The 20,946-nt window shown below is 43.7% G+C and overlaps 1 protein-coding gene across 4 annotated transcripts in view; it reads left to right on the plus strand.

Moving 5' to 3' along the window:
• Window positions 1–420: 420 nt before the first annotated feature.
• The window catches only part of LOC127412218 (potassium voltage-gated channel subfamily C member 1-like), an 83,636-nt gene continuing 63,110 nt past the window's right edge, over window positions 421–20,946 (plus strand). For all 4 annotated transcript variants that reach the window (XM_051648440.1, XM_051648426.1, XM_051648448.1 and 1 more), the window contains exon 1: window positions 421–1,720. In XM_051648440.1, coding sequence (XP_051504400.1) covers window positions 1,151–1,720 — 570 coding nt within the window. In that variant the 5' untranslated portion in view covers window positions 421–1,150. The remainder of the gene's footprint in view (window positions 1,721–20,946) is intronic.

Below are 20,946 nucleotides of genomic sequence, written 5' to 3' on the forward strand. Positions count from 1 at the left end.
TTATTTTTTTAATGCATTTAAAACAACCTTCCATTAATATTTATTATCACACAAATGATGTTGCTTTATCAATATTGAATAAAAATAAATCTATTTTTTTCAATCTTGATGCATTTTGTGACCAGAAAACAACGGCTATTTTTCCTTAAGATGTGCCTTAAGCCCCATTGTACCTTACTGTACTATGTTACTACATTTTCTGTTGGTCTATTGTCTCATGAAGAGACCTGCAGAGACAGGGTAATGAGGGAAAGCACAGCATGGCGCAGCGTATTAGCAGACTGCTCATGGTCTTCTCATCACTATTACATGAGTAGAGTTCTGAGTAGTGCTTTTCACCGTCTGAAACCATCCCAGTATATAATCTCTTGCACTGTCTACTGAGCCACTCAGCAATTGCGCATGCGCGTCGCTGGGATCTAGAGGAGGCTCGTGTTTTGTCTCTCCGCAGGAGTGACGAGTTTCTCTACTTGCATCGCCAAGAGCGACACAGGCAACGGGAGACTGAAAATATACAGTCAGCATCGTGCAATTAAAAAGGATACTACCAATCGCTACTGGACAACACCAGAGGACCTCACCAACTCGAACATTTTTTGTGAGAAAAGAGGATTTTAAAAGGACCCCCGATCTCACTTCAAAGCTGACGTCTTCTCTATCCAGTGGTTTAAAAACACATATTCTAGATGTGATGTTTGTTGTGCTTGTGAACAAAAGGCTTCTGATTTTAGGCATATCGACATGCTTTGGAAAAAACGACTAAAATGTGACCATTACAGTTTAGCGTCGGTCCCTCTGTTGCTTTGTAGGATTTGAGGGGGCGTCTCCTGGGAATCAGGGCAGTGCATGCGTCTCGTTTTGTAGACAGGACGAGTATAAGGAGAGCGGAAAGAAAGTGCGCTCTGGAGCTGTCCGTTCAGAACCACACACACGTTACTCTGCCACCAGCGGCACACCGCATCCCATCAACCTCGCACCTTTGCTGGAGCTCATGTTATGGACCACAATGTTATTATATTTTCTGCGTTGATTCAGTTTTTGTCCCCTCTCTGCTTATTTTTTCCGCTGCTAACAATTACGCACATGCATCCTCCTGGTCTTTCAGCGTTGTAATGCCTGGCCCGTGCTCGAGACATGCTTGAGCGACGAGATGGGCCAGGGTGACGAGAAAGACCGTGTTGTGATTAACGTGGGAGGGATTCGACACCAGACCTACCGCAGCACCTTGCGCACTCTACCTGGTACTCGTTTAGCCTGGCTCGCCGAGCCCGATGCCCACAGCCACTTTGATTATGACGCACAGATTGACGAGTTTTTCTTTGACCGCCACCCAGGAGTTTTTGCACACATTCTTAATTACTATAGGACTGGCAAGTTACATTGCCCCGCTGATGTTTGTGGTCCTCTCTACGAGGAAGAGTTGGCCTTCTGGGGAATCGATGAGACAGATGTGGAGCCCTGCTGCTGGATGACGTACCGGCAGCACCGGGAGGCCGAAGAAGCCCTGGATAGTTTCGGTGGAGGGCCAGCTGAAATGAGCAATGACGATATGGAAGGAGATGGTTTGGGTGATTCAGGGGATGGAGATGAGGAACTTGAGATGACCAAACGGCTGTCCCTGGGGGACTCACCTGACGCCAAAGCTGCGGGGTTGTGTAAACGTTGGCAGCGCCGTGTTTGGGCACTCTTTGAAGACCCATATTCCTCAAAATATGCAAGGGTGAGTGATAAGCGCGTTTTAAAGTGGCACTGAGAATAGGCAAAGTATGCATTTTTGTAATAGCCTGTAGTTAAGTAGCCTGCGTGTTGCACTGGATAATGCATCAGCGACTGAAGCAGTGTTATGAAACACTTTTGCTTTATTTTAGTCACTGTCACGACTATCAATGTCCTAAAAGGCTGAGAGCTGATCATAATGCACATTAATGAAGAAGAAGAAGAAAAAAAGCAACTGGTTGTCTTTATATTAATGCGTTCCTTTTCCGTGGGGCTTTATCGTTATTTAATTGCGATGTATCAAAATGAAGCAACCTGACTTGTTCACTCTGGGGAAAACATGTGCAGTCATTCCAGGCGTCGTGTATTGATCGATAGTTTCTCTGACGGTGACTGCAATACTGCTGTGCCACGCGCCGTGAGCCCCCTTTCCCGCCCCGGGCGTGCTCGTGCTCAAATTAATCACACCGGGAGAACATTAAAAAGAATACATCACGAGGCAAAGGCTTTTCTTTATTTATATGCCCATGCTGCTGTGAGAAAACACACAGACACACAAAGCCGACAACATCATTAAGTACATATTTATTCATTTTATTTTTGTATTTTCTCTTCAGTAGGCTACATCTGATTGACTTGAGATGTCTCTCGATGATTTAACGTTATCTGGGCATTAGTTTGCAGTTTTAATGTGTATTTGTGTTTTGTAACCAAGGCAATAAGATAACAAGTCCAGTCTGGTTTGACATTGCCCTGTTTGTTTAATGCCTGTTTAATAGAAGTGCACTGTAAAAAAAATTAGGCCAGCACAACAACAAATTTCTTAGCACCAATTTCCCCTAGCTTTTTTTAGTTCACACGGTTTTGTTAAATAAGAGATATACCAGAAGAAAAATAGTTACCAGTTATATAAATAAATAAATAAATAAATGAGATAACTTCAGATTATTAGTTTTCTTGAGAGGTACAACTATTCTATAACAAAAATATTTAGTTGACATAACTTCAGATTATTCGTTTTCTTGAGAGGTACAACTATTCTATAACCAAAAATATTTAGTTGACATAACTTCAGATTATTAGTTTTCTTGAGAGGTACAACTATTCTATAACCAAAAATATTTAGTTGACATAACTTCAGATTATTAGTTTTCTTGAGAGGTACAACTATTCTATAACCAAAAATATTTAGTTGACATAACTTCAGATTATTCGTTTTCTTGAGAGGTACAACTATTCTATAACAAAAAATATTTAGTTGAGATAACATATACTGTATATATTTGCATAATAAAATGCATCTGAACAAATCTCCAGAGCACCAAGACATTGTCTATTAAACACATCAACAAATTCTAAATGTTCCTATGCTTCACATATAGAACCGGCAATTTGGACTAAACGTCACCACCTTTGTTAAGTGTACCCATGGATGGAAAATGCATGCATATATCATGTTATTCTGCTAATAAAGTCCTGTAGGCCTATCACTTTTGTAACAACTGGAATAGTCAATTTGAAAGCAAAGATTAACACAAAGTTAGGTCTAAATAAAAATAAACTATACAGAAAATTGTACTGTTGGGGGTAGTGTTGCAAAACTCATGCATATTAATTATGTTATGCACAGTAAAAGATTCTTTCAAATTACCTGTTTTCAAGCACCCAAATAAATATTTCACATAATATGGTAATTTAATCTCTACATCTGCAACTGTCAGTCTTGGGATTTTGTTAGTCAATATATATTAGTCAAATATTACTTTTTATGTTAATAAAACAAGATTGCATATGTACATCAGGATAGGTCTTACACTTTAATAATAAAATGCAATAAAAGATTATTGAGGGAGACGAGAGTAGCGGAAACACAGACACAATACAATAGTAGGTAGGCAATTGGTCGATACTGTGATTGGCCACTGCAGTTGCTGTAAATAATCACGGGATTGGTTGCTGCTGTAATCAGTCAATGGGTCTGTAGTCATTTGTGCATTGGTGAGAGTTTAGGCAGTTTGACTTGAATAAACTCTTATACAATATCAAAATCAGCAATAATATACTTACATTTATATTTAATACATTTGGATTGTTATGCTGGGGTGGCAGATGGGGTGGCAATGCTTTGTCTAAGGGTGGCATTTACCACCTCATGCCACCCCGATAGATCCGCCCCTGATAACAACACCGAATTTGTCACATATGAAATACTTTACAAATACAGAAGCAGTTCATGAAATAGTTTGAAACCACTGCAAAATAGTTTTGTTTTGATGACCGAAAAAAAAAAAAAAGCTTTCCCCAACTATTTATTTAATGAATGCCATCTAAGTCTTGTGACTTGCCTGACTTGGACATTACTGTTTTCATTTCGGGTATGTGGTGAAGTGTTTTGCATGTTTGACGCATAAACTCTGAATCAGATCTGAGCGAGTTAGCCTTAGAGCATTGAATCAGCTACTCAGCACATTTGAATTAATGAAAAAGTGAGTCATACATCTGAATGAACTGCAGTCTATACACAACACACAATGAACATGGTTCAGACCTTTTTTTATGTGTATTGTTCCCTGCATGTGAGTGTGTATGTGTGTGTTAGAGAGAGAGATAGAGAGAGAGAGTATACGACTGAAAGAGAGAGAAAGAGTGAAAGAGAGAGTTGTTATCCTGTTTTCATATGGCAGATGTTTGTGTTGGGTTCCCAAAGGCGTCTGGTATTTTCATGTCCTTGGCAGGCGAGATGCTGCTTTTTACAGTGTATGTCTTGGGAATAGGTTGTCATAGTAACGGTTTCAGAGCTATAATGAAACTGATGAAAGCTGGTCTTCCACGTGAGGTGCCAGAAAACATGACACATTATTGGGAGGCTTTCTGATGATGATTTTACTGTGTGCATACCTGTCCCTGTTTCAATTAGTTTATTTTGTTCTTATAAATCTATCATCTATTAGGTCATAATGAATTCCTGTTTTAAAAGTAATAAAAAAAAAGTTATGAGGTTGGTTCCAGTTCTGTTGAAGTAATCTTTGACTCACTACTTAGATGCAATGAAATTATGGTCAAATAAAATCTTAATCATTTTAAGATAGGCCCATATATGAATACAACAAACCTCACTGGAATTAAATAAAAATCATGAAGCGACACCAAGAGAAAGATAGACCTTTTTTAAATTCCCAAACGTTTGGTTACAAGTTTGGAGAAACCAGGCTTACAATTGGACCAGGTAAACACAAGCCAGACCACAAGTAATGCCACATTTCAATCAGGTAACCTGATAAATGATGCAAATAAAAGACATCTTCAGTTACCAACTTTTAGAGTCTTCCATCAGTGCTCATGTCTCTGTTCTGTTTTGCAATGTGATATTCCCATAATGTCCCATTCTCCCAGGAGGTCATCTTGGCTATTACAGGCACCATTGGGCCTTGCCCTGTGCAACAACAGGAAAAGTGTTGGTAATTAATGCACTGATCGATAGGTGAATGCACCTGCTGGCTCATTCCTGCATTAGGAAATTGGCATGTCTCCCAGATTTTCACCTACCTCCCAGCTCTCCCAATGGATGCCCCATATATTTAGGATAGAGAATAGTGGCTGCTAGGGATTTATCTATTTATCCTGTATTGCCCTTTTCTTGTGAGAAGCCGGGCAATACTCACTTTTTCACCATATCTGTCTCTGTTTAGCAACACCTTTTTAAACAAAGAAAAATATATTCTTTAATAAGGGGGTATGTGCTATCTAGTTTAAGCATGTGCAATATGCTGAGATAACATTGCATCTTGAGTATTTCTGTCATTGTCACACATTTCCGCAAACACACCTTTTTATCTAAATTAGCCTCATTATGCCTTGTGCTTTATTCACAAACACTGTTCTATTTGCCCTGCGCAATTAACATTGCAATTGTACCACCCGCGAAGAGCATCAAATAATGGAGATGAGCAAACTGCCACAATTGTGCTGTTGCCTGGTAATTCAAGTAATTGAAGCATGGGCCTTGTACATTCATAGTGTCTTTTCCAGTCTTCCATTTTGGCCTGGCTGTGTATATAGTTTGCTTTCACAGCATGATGAAATGATTTACCACCTTAGGTGTATTATACTTACTCTTGTTTCTGTACCTGCAGGGAGGGAGAATTCACACATTATCACCTTCTCCTCAACAGACTTCCTCCAGCCTTGGCCCGCTCACCCACTGTTCTGATTACTCTTACAAACACTGAGCAGACAGCACTTTCCTGCCTTTTTACTCCAAACCACTCACTCCACATGACTGTTGCCCTACCTGCCCCTTGGCAAATCTCAAAACAGGCTAATAAGGAATTGAACAAGGTCCAGGCATGTTTGTGCTAATATAGAGTCTAATCTGAATTGATTATATTAACTGGATTTGACGGTATTATACAATTGTTTTTTAAAAAGTGACTCGAGTATGAGAGTAGGTATAGAAAAAGCAGGTAAGAGGAGGCAGCTTGGCAAGTTTGGGCATAAAATGAAAGAGAAGGGTAGAATGTTAAAGGAATAGTTCACCCAAAAATGAAAATTTGCTGATAATTTACTCACCCTCAGGCCATCCAAGATGTATCTGAGTTTCTTCCTTCATCAAAACAGAATTTAAAATTTTTAGGATTTCATTTCAGGCCTCCTTCTTTGAACAATGCAAATGAATGTACTCCATTTTTTGACAGTCCAAAATGCATATTTAGGGTGCATCAAAATAATCCACACGACTCCAGTCGACAAATAAAGTTATTCTGAACCCAAACGATTGATTATTTTTAGAAACAAAACAATACTTATATACGTTTTAACTACAAATGTTTGCTTCTGTACATCTCTGTGATGCACGCTTATGAGACGGATGATATAAGCTCGTTGGTAAGGTCACGCGTCACGTAGAGGAGTTAGGAAGGGCGTCATTGTTTACAAGAGGAGCGCTGTACAAAAGTTGAATTGTCTTTGCTGTAGATTTGTATTTGTATAAGTATATTGTTCAGAACGGTCGTTTGGTGTGTGTATCCTGGATACTTCAACCTTCAGAAACCCCAAAGAAAATGCACGGCGGGAAAAATATGAACTTTTCATCGATTGCCTATACATGATCATGAGCGATTGAAGCTCTGGCTTATCGCGCTGAACCTGGATATCAGTAAACACATACATTCTCTCAAATATTGGAGGGTGTGCAGTGAACATTTTACCCCTGAGGATTTCAGACCATGGAAAGAAACAAAGGGTCGATATCTGAATTCATCGGCTGTGCCCGTGCTGTTTTTCCAGCGAACTAAGGTATGTGTGAAAACGTTGTCATTGTCACGCCTCCCTCGGGCTCTGCACCTCCCTCAGCACTCCGTTCCTCATCACTCGATTTCTGATTCACCGCACCTGCACTCAATTCACTCGCTCATCACTGCCTGCATAAATAACTCACCTTCACGCCACTTCACTGTCAAGTCTCACACAAAGGACTCTAGTTTGACTGCGCTGCTCTCACGCAGTGTTTATTTACCTGTATGTACTTGCTCTTGATCTTCGGCGATATCTGTTTAGTGTTTACCCTGTTACCTCTTCTACAGTTTGTGAAGCTTCTCTTCTGTGTGATATCACCTGTACCATTGATCTCACTGTGTAAACCCTGTGAATCTCAGTAAACACTCTCGCACTTGGTTTCACTAACTGCAACTTGTGTGGCTTGAATTCTATGTAATTCTGTTAAAGAAAAAGCACAAGTAGATAATGCAACAGCATTGCTCCGAAATAAAGGATGGTTATTTACTGCAGTAAAGTTTTATTATTAATATTATTTGGAAATGATTTTTTATTTTATATTGTTTTGAAATTGTTTTGGACTGTTTTGGTTTGTGAATGGCGCTTGGTCTGTGCAAGTTTTTCTTGTAAACAATGACACGCTTCCTGCCTCCTCCTCCACGTGACACGTGACCTTACCAACGAGCTTACGCCATCCCTCTCATGAGCGCACATCACGGAGCTGTACGGAAGCGAACATTTGTAGTTAAAAAGTATATAAGTATTGTTTTATTTCTAAAAATAAATAGTTTGGGTTCAGAATAACTTTATTTATCGACTGGAGTCGTATGGATTATTTTGATGCACCCTAAATATGCATTTTGGACCATCAAAAAATGGAGTACATTCACTTGCATTGTTTAAAGGAGGAGGCCTGAAATGAAATAAAAAATCGTCATGGTTACTTGCGTAACCTCCATTCCCTGATGGAGGGAACGAGACATTGTGTCGATGTAGTGACACTAGGGGTCACTCTTGGGAACCTCTGGTCTTTGATAAAAGGCCAATGAAAATTGGCGAGTGGTATTTGCATGCCGCTCCCCCGGACATACGGGTATAAAAGGAGCTGGTATGCAACCACTCATTCAGGTTTTATGCTGAGGAGCCGAGACAAGGTCCGGCCATTTCAGCGGGTAGTTCAGCGTCATGGCAGGAGGGACACAACGTCTCGTTCCCTCCATCAGGGAACGGAGGTTACGCAAGTAACCATGACGTTCCCTATCTGTCACTCACTCGACGTTGTGTCGATGTAGTGACACTATGGGTCCCTATATGAAACGCCGCAACTGGCTGAACTGTATTACGTGAACTGGCGGTGTGTGACGGGCAGACCACTGTGTGCCTCGTAGCAAGCACATCAGGCCAACACGTAACCTCCCCCAACATATTAATGAGTGTCGAATGGCCCTTTGGGGACAAGTCGACTATCCAAAAGATAAAGACAGGCTGGCCCAGTCGTGGCCTCTTTTCCCCTTCTTTTTTTCCACTCCCTAAAAGAAGGGGGATTATCCGACTAGGCCACCAGGTCTAGTCGGGGGGTGTCCCTCCCAAGGGGAGGACACCGCAGAGACCACACCTCGCCCAAAGAGAGGGGGGGATATTTAAGTGGAAAAATACATCACATGTTCTTGCCGACCATGTGGAGAGTCTCATGGTAGATCCTACCCAATGGGGGAGGAGTTACTACAAACATGGAGACTGTGGCAGAGGGGGCTTTGCCCAAGGACGACGCAGTTTGCCAACAGGGAAACGAATTAGCGGAAGATATACATCGCATGGGGTTACCTTACAGGGAACCGCCACATGCGGAGCACCTACCCAGGAACATGTCACGAGGAGCGTGAGGTCCGAGAACCACGTCTGGGTGGGCCAGTAGGGTGCTACCAGGATGACCTGCTCCTCGTCCTCCCTGATCTTGCATAGAGTCTGTGCAAGTAGGCTCACTGGGGGAAACGCATATTTGCATAGGCCAGTAGGCCAGGTATGTGCCAGCGCGTCTATGCCGAGGGGGGCCTCGGTCAGGGCATACCAGAGCGGGCAGTGGGAGGATTCTTGGGAGGCGAACAGGTCTACCTGTGCCTGTCCGAATCGACTCCAAATCAGCTGGACCACCTGAGGGTGGAGTCTCCACTCTCCCCTGAGGTAACCTGCCGTGACAGCACGTCCGCTGTAGTGTTGAGGTCGCCCGGGATGTGAGTGGCTCGCAGCGACTTGAAGTGCTGCTGACTCCAGAGGAGGAGACGGCGGGCGAGTTGTGACATATAATGAGAGCGCAGAGCGCCTTGGCGGATGACATATGCTACCGTTGCCATATTATCTGTCCGAACTAACATGTGCTTGCCCTGGATCAACCGCCGGAACCTCCGGAGGCGTCTGTCGTGACCACGACATGCCTGGAGACCTGCTCTAGGGGAACACCTGCCCGTAGAAACGAGAGGTCATCCAAAGGCTGAAAAGACGGAGACAGACCAGTGTGTTGACCACGCGATGCATCCCACGGTGCCATGCCCATCTCGGGACTTGAGTCTGAAGCCAGTGCTGAAGCGGTCTCATATGCATCAACCTGAGCGGGGTGGCCATCGCTGAGGATGCCATATGCCCCAGGAGCCTCTGAAAGAGTTTCAGTGGAACCACTGTTTTCTGTTTGAATACCTTCAAACAGGCCAGCACCGACTGTGCATGCTCGTTCGTGAGGCACGCTGTCAAAGAGACTGAGTCCAACTCCAAGCCGAGAAAAGAGATGCTCTGAACCAGGAGGAGCTTGCTCTTTTCCCAGTTGACCCGAAGCCCTAATCGGCTGAGGTGTGAGAGCACCAAGTCCCTGTGTGCACACAACATGTCCCGAGAGTGAACTAGGATTAGCCAATCGTCGAGATAGTTGAGAAGGCGAATGCCCACTTCCCTTAATGGGGCAAGGGCTGCCTCTGCGACCTTCGTGAAGACGTGAGGGGACAAGGACAGGCTGAAAGGGAGGACCTTGTACTGACACGCCTGACCCTCGAATGCAAACCGCAGGATGGGTCTGTGTCCAGGTGGAATCAAGACATGGAAGTACACATCCTTCAGGTCTACCACCATGAACAATCTTGATGCCGGACGCTCGCCAGAATGCGTTTTTGCATCAGCATCTTGAATGGGAGACTGTGTAAAGCCCGGTTCAGTACTCGCAGGAATGTGAGTGGCTTGCAGCGACTTGAGGTGCTGCTGACTCCAGAGGAGGAGACAGCGGGCGAGTTGTGACATACAACGAGAGCGCAAACCACCTTGGCGGTTGACATATGCTATCGTTGTCGTGTTGTCTGTCTGAACTAACACGTGCTTGCCCTGGATCAACGGCCGAAACCTCCGCAGGGTAAGCAGAATTGCCAACAACTCGAGGCAGTTGATGTGCCAATGCAGTCGCAGACCCGTCCAGAGGCCGGCAGCTGTGTGCCCATTGCAAACGGCACCCCAGCCTGTTTTGGAGGCGTCTGTCACAACCACGACGTGCCTGGGGACCAGTTCTAGAGGAACACCTGCCCGTAGGAATGAGAGGTCGGTCCGAGGGCTGAAAAGATGGTGACAGACCAACGTGATGACCACGCGGTGTGTCCCGTGGTGCCATGGCCGTCTCGGGACTCGAGTCTGGAGCCAGTGCTGAAGCGGCCTCATATGCATCAACCCGAGCGGGATGGCCACCGCCGAGGATGCCATATGCCCCAGGAGCCTCTGAAGAAGTTTCAGTGGAACTGCTGTTCCCTGTTTGAACGCCTTCAAACAGGCTAGCACCGACTGGGCACGCTCGTTCATAAGGCACGCCGTCAAGGAGACTGAGTCCAACTCCAAACCGAGAAAAGAGATGCTCTGAACTGGGAGGAGCTTGCTCTTTTCCCAGTTGACCCGAAGCCCTAGTCAGCTGAGGTGTGAGAGCACCAGGTCCCTGTGTGCGCACAACACGTCTCGAGAGTGAGCTAGGATTAGCCAGTTGTCGAGATAGTTGAGAACGCGAATGCCCACCTCCCTTAACAGGGCAAGGGCAGCCTCGGCGACCTTCGTGAAGACGCGAGGAGACAGGGACAGGCCGAAAGGGAGGACTTTGTACTGATACGCCTGACCCTCGAACGCGAACCACAGGAAGGGTCTGTGTCGAGGAAGGACCGAGGCGTGGAAGTACGCATCCTTCAGGTCTACCGCCGCAAACCAATCTTGATACCGGACGCTCGCCAGAACGCGTTTTCGCATCAGCATCTTGAACGGGAGTCTGTGTAAAGCCTAGTTCAGAACTCACAGGTCCAAGATTGACCTCAACCCACCGCCTTTTTTCGGTACAATGAAGTAGGGGCTGAAAAAACCCCTTCTTCATCTCGGCTGGAGGGACAGGTTCTATCGCACCCTTCCGTAGGAGGGTAGCTATCTCTGCACAAGGTAGCAGCGTTTTCATCTTTCACCAAGGTGAAGTGGACACCGCTGAACCTGGGCGGATGCCCGGCGAAGTGAATTGCGCAGCCGAGTCGGACGGTCCGGACCAGCCCTCATGATGGATTGGAAAGCGCAAGCCATGCGTCCAAGTTCCGCGCAAGGGGGACCAAAGGGACAACGTCATCGGATGGCAGGTGGGGCCTCGCGGCGGGGCGGAGCTCGAGGTGCCACACCACGTCGTGGCCGTGCTGAGTCTAAGGACATCGAAGCACTTACCTGGCTTCTTGTGACCACCCCCGGAACAGCCTGGGACGGGGGAGGAAGAGGCCTGTCCTCGTGACCCGTGGAGGCTGTCACATCGGGGGCGGATTTGTGCTGGGCGCTCAGGGGCGAGAGACCGCCGCTGGAGCGCCAAACCTGCGAAATGGAGTGGTGGACGGTGGTCGTGATGACGGCCGTACACACCAAATACGTGACCCAGGGAACAAGGAAACCGCTCTTGCCGAGCTCTCGAGTACTGCAGCCACTTGGGCATGCAGCGCAAAATGCAAAAGATAACAAAAAGATGAAGATCTGCTTACCAGCTCCAGAGCAGCGGGTTTCATTGTCCCTGGGTCGCCCGTCTCAAGGGCGCTTTAAAGCCTTTCACGGGTTCTGGGCGGCCGTGAGACGGGTGGCGTCTGCTTCCTGCAGTGGGCTCCACACCGGGGCCGGGCCGAAGGGGCGGGCTGCGGTGGAGCCGGTGCAGTCACCGCAGGGGGACGCCCTTGGCGATGAGTAGACGGGGTGTGGGATCTTGAGCCGCGCCGGGGCAGGATATGCCGGCTAGCATCCATCTACTGCTCTACCATCGAGAACTGCTGGGCAAAGTCCTCGATGGTGTTGCCGAATAGGCCCGCCTGGGAAATGGGGGCAGCAAGGAATCGTGTCTTGTCGGCCTCACCCATCTCGACCAGGTTGAGCCAAATGTGGCGCTCCTGGACCACTAGCGTGGCCATTATCCGCCTGAGAGACCGCGCCGTGACCTCCGTCGCTCGGAGAGCGAGGTCGGTCGCTGAGCGCAGTTCCTGCATCAATCCTGGGGCGGAACTACACTTGTGCAGTTCCTTTAGTGCCTTGGCGGACTTGCAGGAGAGCCATGGCGTGCAGGGCGGAGGCGGCTTGTCCAGCGGCACCGTAGGCCTTGGCCATCAGAGACGATGTAAACCTACAGGCCTTGGACGGGGGCTTTGGGCACCCGCGCCAGGTGGCGGCGCTCTGTGGGCATAGGTGCACCGCGAGCGCCTTTATCCACCGGGGGATTGCCGAATAGCCCTTGGCCGCCCCACCATCGAGGGTAGTGAGGGCGGGGAAGCTGAAAAGATCGGGACCGGTCAGTAAAAAGTGTCTCCCGCGACCTTGTCAGCTCTTCATGCACTTCCGGGAAGAATGGAACGGGGGCAGGGCGTGGCTTTGAGCGGCGCCGCGAGCCCAGGAACCAATCACCGAGCCGCGAAGTTTCAGGGAAGAGCGGTGAAATCCACTCTAACCGACGCTCGCGGCTACCTGGGAAAGCATGTCGTCATCTCGAAGGGAGGAGCCCAGCTGAGGCTTCCGATTGGACGAGCAGCTCTCAGATGCTGCGCTTGAGAGCTCATCACTTTCGCGGGCTCCGAATAAGAGGTCGAACTCACCGTGAGACAAGCCGGCGGACTCACCCGGAAGCCCAATCGGGGCAGACGAGCATGCTGGGGAATGGGAGGTCAGTGGGGGGATACCCGGCGGAGGCGGTCCCATTGGGGTCCCCAAATCGCCCCCAGTGCTATCCACGCTGGCCTCATACCTGTGGGTAAAAGGACCGAGGCGGGAGCCTCTGGGGTGGCTCGCTTTCTTACGAAGGCGAGCCGCGACCGCAACGTTGCCATGGACATATTCTCGCAATGAGAACATGACCATCCACGAACGCTGTCTCCGCGTGAGCAGTGCCCAGACACGAAAGACAGTGATCATGACCGTTAGAAGGCGAGAGATAACGAGCACAACCAGGAATAACACACAATCGGAAAAGCATCTTTAAAAAGACGCGTCTTTAAAAAGACGTTCCGTGTGTGCGCTCTTTTAGAGAAATGTATACTCTTTTAGAGGGGAAAAATGCTCTTTCAGAAAATATACTCTCTAGTTTTTCTGCCGAAGCGCCCAGGGGCGTTCTCTGCTGTGCACCAGTGCAGAGGGGGGAGAAGCTGCTGAAATGCGCCGTCAGATCCAGCAGAGGTGAATAAACAGTGCTATTCAGCTCAATGAGCATGACCGTTCGGCTCCGAAGAGAAAATCTGAATGAGTGGTTGCATACCAGCTCCTTTTATACCCGTATGTCCGGGGGAGTGGCATGCAAATACCACTCGCCAATTTTCATTGGCCTTTTATCAAAGTCCAGAGGTGTCTCGGGCTCCCAAGAGTGACCCTTAGTGTCACTACATCGACACCAACGTCGAGTGAGTGACAGATAGGGAACAGAGAGTTCAGTAGACAAATTTGAGTAATCCAAGCAGAGAAGAGAGTGAAGACAAAACTCATGACTGAGCACAGAGCTCAGGGAGAGCACAGTTTAAATGGCTGAACTAATCATTAGTGATGACTTGCAGGTGAGCTCTCCACTAAGTACAGGGAAGACTGGAGAACTGGCACATGAGAGTCATCTAGTGGTGACTGCTGGAACTTCACCAAGTGTGACAAAAACCAGCCCTCCTGTTTAATTAATTAAGCAATCACACGGTCATGCAGAACATCTCAGGTTTTTAAATCCATAAGGATCTATTTCTCAACTGCAATAGCGGCAGTGAGTTTGATCTCTTGCTCTTTGCTTTTGAATTATGTACATCACTTAAAGCATGATTGCATCACTCAAGGCTAGCTAGAAAGGCCTCGACTGGGACATATCCTAAAGACTACACCCACCTAGAACAAATAAATCAATCTGATTGGCTGATGAATCTGACAATCTGACATTAGATGCCTATTCATTTGCACTGTTGAGGGATTCAGTGAGAAGGATATAGCTGCAGGCAGAGCTCCAAAAAGGGGCTCCAAACTGCCATTAAAGATATAGGGAGCCCCTTACCTAACCCTTTCCCTAACCTTAACCATGAGTGAAAGTGATGCCCCCTTTTGGAGTTGGTACAACTCCCTTTTGAAGTAACAACACCCCCTTCCTGAGTACCCCCACCCTCTTTTAGAGATTCTGCCCCCATTTGGAGGTCTCTGGGCTGCAGCTATACATACTTGGATTCAGTGGACATTCTGAAGGCCTAACGGGTTGGAGCTCAGACTCATGCGCTGCTTCAGCATGCGATTTGTGAACCAACCATCACACTTTGCTTGTAAGCATCAAGGAATACATTCTGATTGGACAAACTTTTCATTTTTTCTTTATTCGTTTGTAGATGATTTAGGAGTGGAAAGCGATTGAAAATATATAGGCACAAAGGTAAATGAGAATGAAAGTATGAAAAAATATTTATTTATTAGGCATTTATGGCCAACAGAGAAGGCTTTGCTGGCCCTGAGAATTTGCCACTGAGTTTTTTAGTACACAGAAGCATTCACCGGTTTTCAGCTGATGGAAGTAATGTTTTAAATGCATGCGATATGTTGCTGCTAGCTGTAGCACATTAGCCAGACTCAACATATATATTTATATATATAGTTCAACATTTATATCTCAAATAATGTATATATTCACACTGTGTGGAGTGATGGTAAAGCATTCAGCTCACATTTGAAAGGTGCTGTCTTCGCAGAAGTTTCATTAGTTGCTACATGCACCATTTATTACAATTGTTTTGTCAGGCCAGCATTACGGCCAGGTAACTCCACCTATTCTGCTACATAGGGAAAGCCGCAACAGTTGAGTGCATGAGGTGTCCAACATTCCACAGTCCGGTTGAAGAAATACAACATCCGGGTACTTGTAGTACACTTCTTTTTGTTGAATTTTAGGTGTAAACCTACTACTCACACTACTTGCAATACAAAATGGTGTAGAATAGTGAAATTTGAGACACACCTAAGGAAAAACCTGTTATCATGACATTAAATCCTAGTTATAATTCTTAACAAATAGTTTTGGTCTTATTGACTCAAAGACAAGTATATAAGGTAAACAGAAAGGCACATAAGGTTACCTAATCATAATAATGTGCACAAAGTATTTTGACATTTGACCTTACATATATATGCCCAACCAAAATCTACAGTTTAAATACATGAGTCAACCACACCATCTGTTTGTGATAATAAACAGGGTGCAGGTGTGTGTGTCTGTGTGGGTGTTAAGACCAGGCATTATTTGTGTACTCTGTGTACAGAGTTTCAGAAGTTTGGGATAGGGAGTGGTCAAGTGTAGTATAACAGGTCCCTGTATGAGTGATTAATCATGACTGTGATTTAAAAGCAGAGACTTGATTGACGCCTGATGCAGCTTTTTATCTAAACGTGTCAGCTTAAACAGGATGTCTCTGGTGCTCCCAGTGACATCCAAAACTCAGCCCTAGAATTTGTTCTTTTCTAATTTCTAATTTACTGTAGTAAAGTGATAGTTATTTTGCTCTATAGCATTGTTTATTATATAGGAATATTTGGAGACAGCCGGTAACCGAGCATTTCTTTTTTTTTTTTTTTTTTTTTTTTGGTACATACAAGTGGATTTATGCAATATGTGTGTTTTTATGTAATGAGAGCATGAAAGATTGAAAACGAACTCAAAGAGGTTTCTTATTCCCTGAATTCATTTTTGTTTAATGGAGCACTTTTGTGTCTTCCCTGTGGCCATGGTAAAAACGTTCATTCTTTCATTTCATTCTTTTTCTCTATCCTCAAAATCTGTTCTCCTCTCTATCTCCCTTAGTGAATCACTTGTTTATATGCTCATTTTGATTATAATGTCACAGCTTATATTTGGAAGAAATTTCTTCTCTTGGAGATGACTTTCAAAGGCATTGTACTTAATCACAGATATGTCAGCCATGCAATGACAATCTGATCTCACTGATGTTCGTAGGTAGTCATAAAGTGCATTCAGAAAGTATTCAGACCCCTTCATTTATTTCACATTTTATGTTGCAGCCTTATGCTAAAATGCTTTAAATTATTTTTTTATTCACATCAATCTACACTCCATACCCCCTAATGATAAAGCAAAAACCAGATTTTTGATAACTTTGCAAATTTATTAAAAATAAAAAAATAATTAAAAATATCACATTGACATAAGTATTCAGACCCTTTGCTATGACACTTGAAATTTAGCTCAGGTGCATCCCATTTCTCTGGATCATCTTTGAGATGTTTCTATACTTTGATTGGAGACCACCTGTGGCAAATTCAGTTGATTGGACATGATTTGGAAAGGCACACACCTGTCTATATAAGGTGTCACAGCTGAAAATCATATCAGAGCAAAAACCAAGCCTTGAGGTTAAAGGAACTTCCTGCAGAGCTCAGAGACAGGATTGTGTTGAGGCACAGATCTGGGGAAGGCTACAAAAAAATAAAAAATAAAAAAATAAAAAATTAGGCTGCATTGAAGGTTCCCAAGAGCACAGTGGCCTCCATAATTCTTAAATGGAAGAAGTTTGGAACAACCAGGACTCTTCCCAGAGCTGGTTATCAAAAATCAGTTTTTTGAAAAAATTAATTTAAAGCATTTTAGCATAAGGCTGCAACATAAAATGTGTTAAAAAAAAAAAAAATGAAGGGGTCTGAATACTTTCTGAATGCACAGTACAGTTTTGTTCTAGCAAGTCTACAATTTTTTTGCATTAGGCTTGCCACGGTAGCCTATACGGTGTTACCGGTTATACTCAGTACATAAAACGACACCGGTGTAAAATGTTATACCGGTAAAATAGGTAAACATTATGAAAGAAACATACTTAATGACAACAGTTCCTCAATAGCCAAACAAATAGAATTGCCTACATAAACTCGAGTTTGCTACTCATAAATATACCTAAATGAACGCATTGAAAGCCAGATATTCTTTATCGACATATTAAAATGACTGTGTACGTGCACTTACAGACAAGGTTACTTTTAATTGACAGCGATAACTGTGCGAGGTGGGACACGGTTTGCCCTGTTTACCCAAACTGCACCTGAACGTGCCGCCAATTTAGAGAAATTGACATGGAACACAGACACCTTCGGCGTGAGTTGAAGATGCATCCAGCCACATACTCGCATCAGGTTCAACTACTGGTGAGTTTTTTTTAGATAACACGGATGCTACATGACCGAAGCGGCTGCAGGGGAAAGATCAAGTAAGATCAATGCCACTCTGCACGACTTCTGTCATGATTCCATCAAAAGCAAGAGAATTCCGTCAAATATTTATTCAGAAATATAGCATTTGAGTGTATTATAATTGTTTCCCGTCATTGCGGTTCCAAAACACCAGTTAACCCATATTCATGATGGAAGATAGAGACTCAAATGACTGTGAGGAAAAACTGCAGCACTTTTAAAAATATGTAATATAAGGAGAAATCAATACTTTTAGTATGTAAAGCGTTTTCTATAAAAAATAATAATAATGCTGTTTTTCAATTGTTTCCCAAAGTAATTATGCTCTAGATGGACCTCTTTGACAGCTGACAGCTTGTCCTGCGTTCTGCTTGTTGCGTCTTGCGTTGTTTTAGCTCAAGGACAAGTTCGGCGCCAAGATCATTATCGGAATGAATGAATGTATGATTCCCATAAAAGAGTGACATCTCCCATGGAAAGAAAACAAGCCGCATTACCCGCTGCTGGCAGATGTGGCAAGAAAAAATTTTTGCATTTGCGCAACAAGCACCGCGTCAGAAACGGCGGAAATGAAGCGATCCACAATTGAATCTGATTGCACTTTATTTTTTTCAGTTTCATTTTCATTTAGTTAAAATAAATAATAAATAAAATTCAAAGATTTATATCAAGCTGCCTTGCATTATTGTGTAGGCTATTTAGCAACGGAAATTACACCATAGCACCACTGAGTGTCCAACCTACGGTATTACCAGTTTTGAACACGGATACCACACCGGTGTGAAAATTATGACATCGTGGCAAGTTTGTATAGTCATAGCCTAGAAAGTACAATATCAACGTAATGACAGCATTAATTTTAATAGTAAACTCCTTTACGTATGAATCACTTTAGAGACGTACAAATGTTTACAAATCCTTTGAGCGTAATAGAATATTGAATTCATGGAATTAATATGTACATTTTATTTTTTTATTTATTTTTATTGTATTTTAATAAATTATACAATAAAAAAAAAATATATATAAAAAACATGATCTCTCGAGACTCGGGTTCTGGGCCCATGCATGGGAATCATGAATACATTTTGTTCACATAAACATTTACAGTGATTTGGAGGTTGCATTTTTACTCTAAAATGACAGTTTATGTACTCCACTGTGACATCACTGTCAATTGTCATTTCATATTTGTTTTGGTTTGATAATTCAGCCATACAAAAAGTAGAAATGACCTTTACCAGTCCCATCTAGATTTCATTTACTGTATAAATTAATTTGCTGTTTAAACTTTTTTTTCACTTTTTAAACTTTCACTGATAAATGAGAGTCCTGCTATGGGACTGTATCTGTGCCTGGAACTTGTTCACCTGTAGTGGTATCCTTGGATAGGTTCTACATTTCTGTTCCAACCAGTTGTCAGAGGATTTGTAAAGATCTGTACGTCTTGAACATTTTACGTTTTGGATACATTGATATTGTATGTGTCAGTGTCTCTGTAAATGTACAAAAATGTTATGTATACTGTACATATGAATACCTATGAATACTAATGGGATTACCCTGAGAATGATAAGGTGGCATGGCTAGAGTTAAGATTGACATACCATATCTTTTGTCAGACGTACCTGCCTCTCTGAACTGCCAGTTGATTCTTAGAGTGAGACTTGTACAGAGTGTTGCTTTATGAATGCAGAATAGAGCTTAGCCCCAGAGGAAGCCTATAGTGATTAACATTAATTAGACTGCAGTTGCAGAGCAGAGCCCAGACCCCTTTAATTACCGGAGAGAGATAGGGTGGAGTACTTTGACACAGTACAGTATACAAGCTAACCTCTGGCACATTTCACTGAAAATGATCTCCTCAGAAGGGACACAGAAAGAGTGAGGGACTGCTTATCATGCTTATAGCCAAAAGGTGAGATAGTAAGCCAAAGGTAAGAACATAAACCATTTCAAGTCTCTTAAAGCAGACCTTGATTCACAAAGTAAGTAACCATGCAGAAATAAGACTCACTTGCCAATAAATACAATTTAAAACAGACACCCTGCTCCACCATTCCTCACAATTTTTAGGGCACGCCGTGAGCAGTAAGTAGAGCAGGACACCCTTTTAAAAAGCTGCAGGGCAGTGGCTCTAGAGACCCAGCAACTGTAAATAGCCTTATACCATGGGCCATGAAAATTGACTGATAGACACTTAAACTGGGGCACCCAAATGCAAAGAGTTCTGGTTTTATGATGGATTTTGCTGAAGGCAGGTGTATCTGAATTTCAGCTAATGGAATTTGTCTTCTGAGTGTTATCTGAAACTGTCACCAGAGAATATTGAATGAGTGATTAAAACTCATGAGATTAAATATGATTGTAAGGTCATGTGAATTGTGATTTATTTTTTTAAAGCTACACTATGTAACTTTTGGCCTTCTAGCAGTTAAAAAATAAAACTGCATGCGTCTTGCGGAAGGACATTGTATTTGTTGTGGTGTGGCTCTGCTCCTCTGCACGGATGAATGTGGTTCGAGGCAACGGTGAACACGTGGATACAGGACATCTTATCAGAGCATACACAGACATCAGAGCATGTGTTACACAACTATACATAAACCATATCAATAAAATATCTTGCCTGTTGAGTAAGAAAAAAGCTATCTCTGGGTCGATTTTAAATCCTTTTAGATCTCGATGTTGATTTGGGTTTTATTACAAACTCTGTCGCTTTCCCTTTTTTTTCTCTTGTAGACTCTGCTCTTTTCGGAGTTTCTTTGTTTTTACAAAGTGATTCCCTAGAGGTTTGCCATTTTGAATGATCCATGGTCAGTTTTCCTCCATTGTGACAACAAACTTTCAGCTTAATTTACTCCCACACATGCGCTACAGAAGCCGGATCATATTTTCTCTGTGTATGGATGTGACGGGAGAATGACGTATGTATGCAATTTCCCGCTAAATCCGTCCTGACAGCTCTAAAATATTTATAATATAGTATCATTAATATTGGTTTATCAAAGTGTATTTGGATAAAGTAAAGACATGTTTTGGAAGATGGATTTTTGATGCACTCTCTCATTAATAACATTTTGTTATTTTTTAAACAAAACAAAAAAAATATGTAGTGTAGCTTTAAGTTAATATTTTATTTTATAAAAAGACAATTCTGTCTGCAGATATTAAATTAATTTGGAGAAAAGGCTCCTCTGTGAGAAACATGGCGGATTTCAATAGGTGTGTTTGTGAAAA

Source organism: Myxocyprinus asiaticus, chromosome 2, assembly GCF_019703515.2.
Source record: "Myxocyprinus asiaticus isolate MX2 ecotype Aquarium Trade chromosome 2, UBuf_Myxa_2, whole genome shotgun sequence".
In the NCBI taxonomy this organism is placed as follows: Eukaryota; Metazoa; Chordata; class Actinopteri; order Cypriniformes; family Catostomidae; genus Myxocyprinus; species Myxocyprinus asiaticus.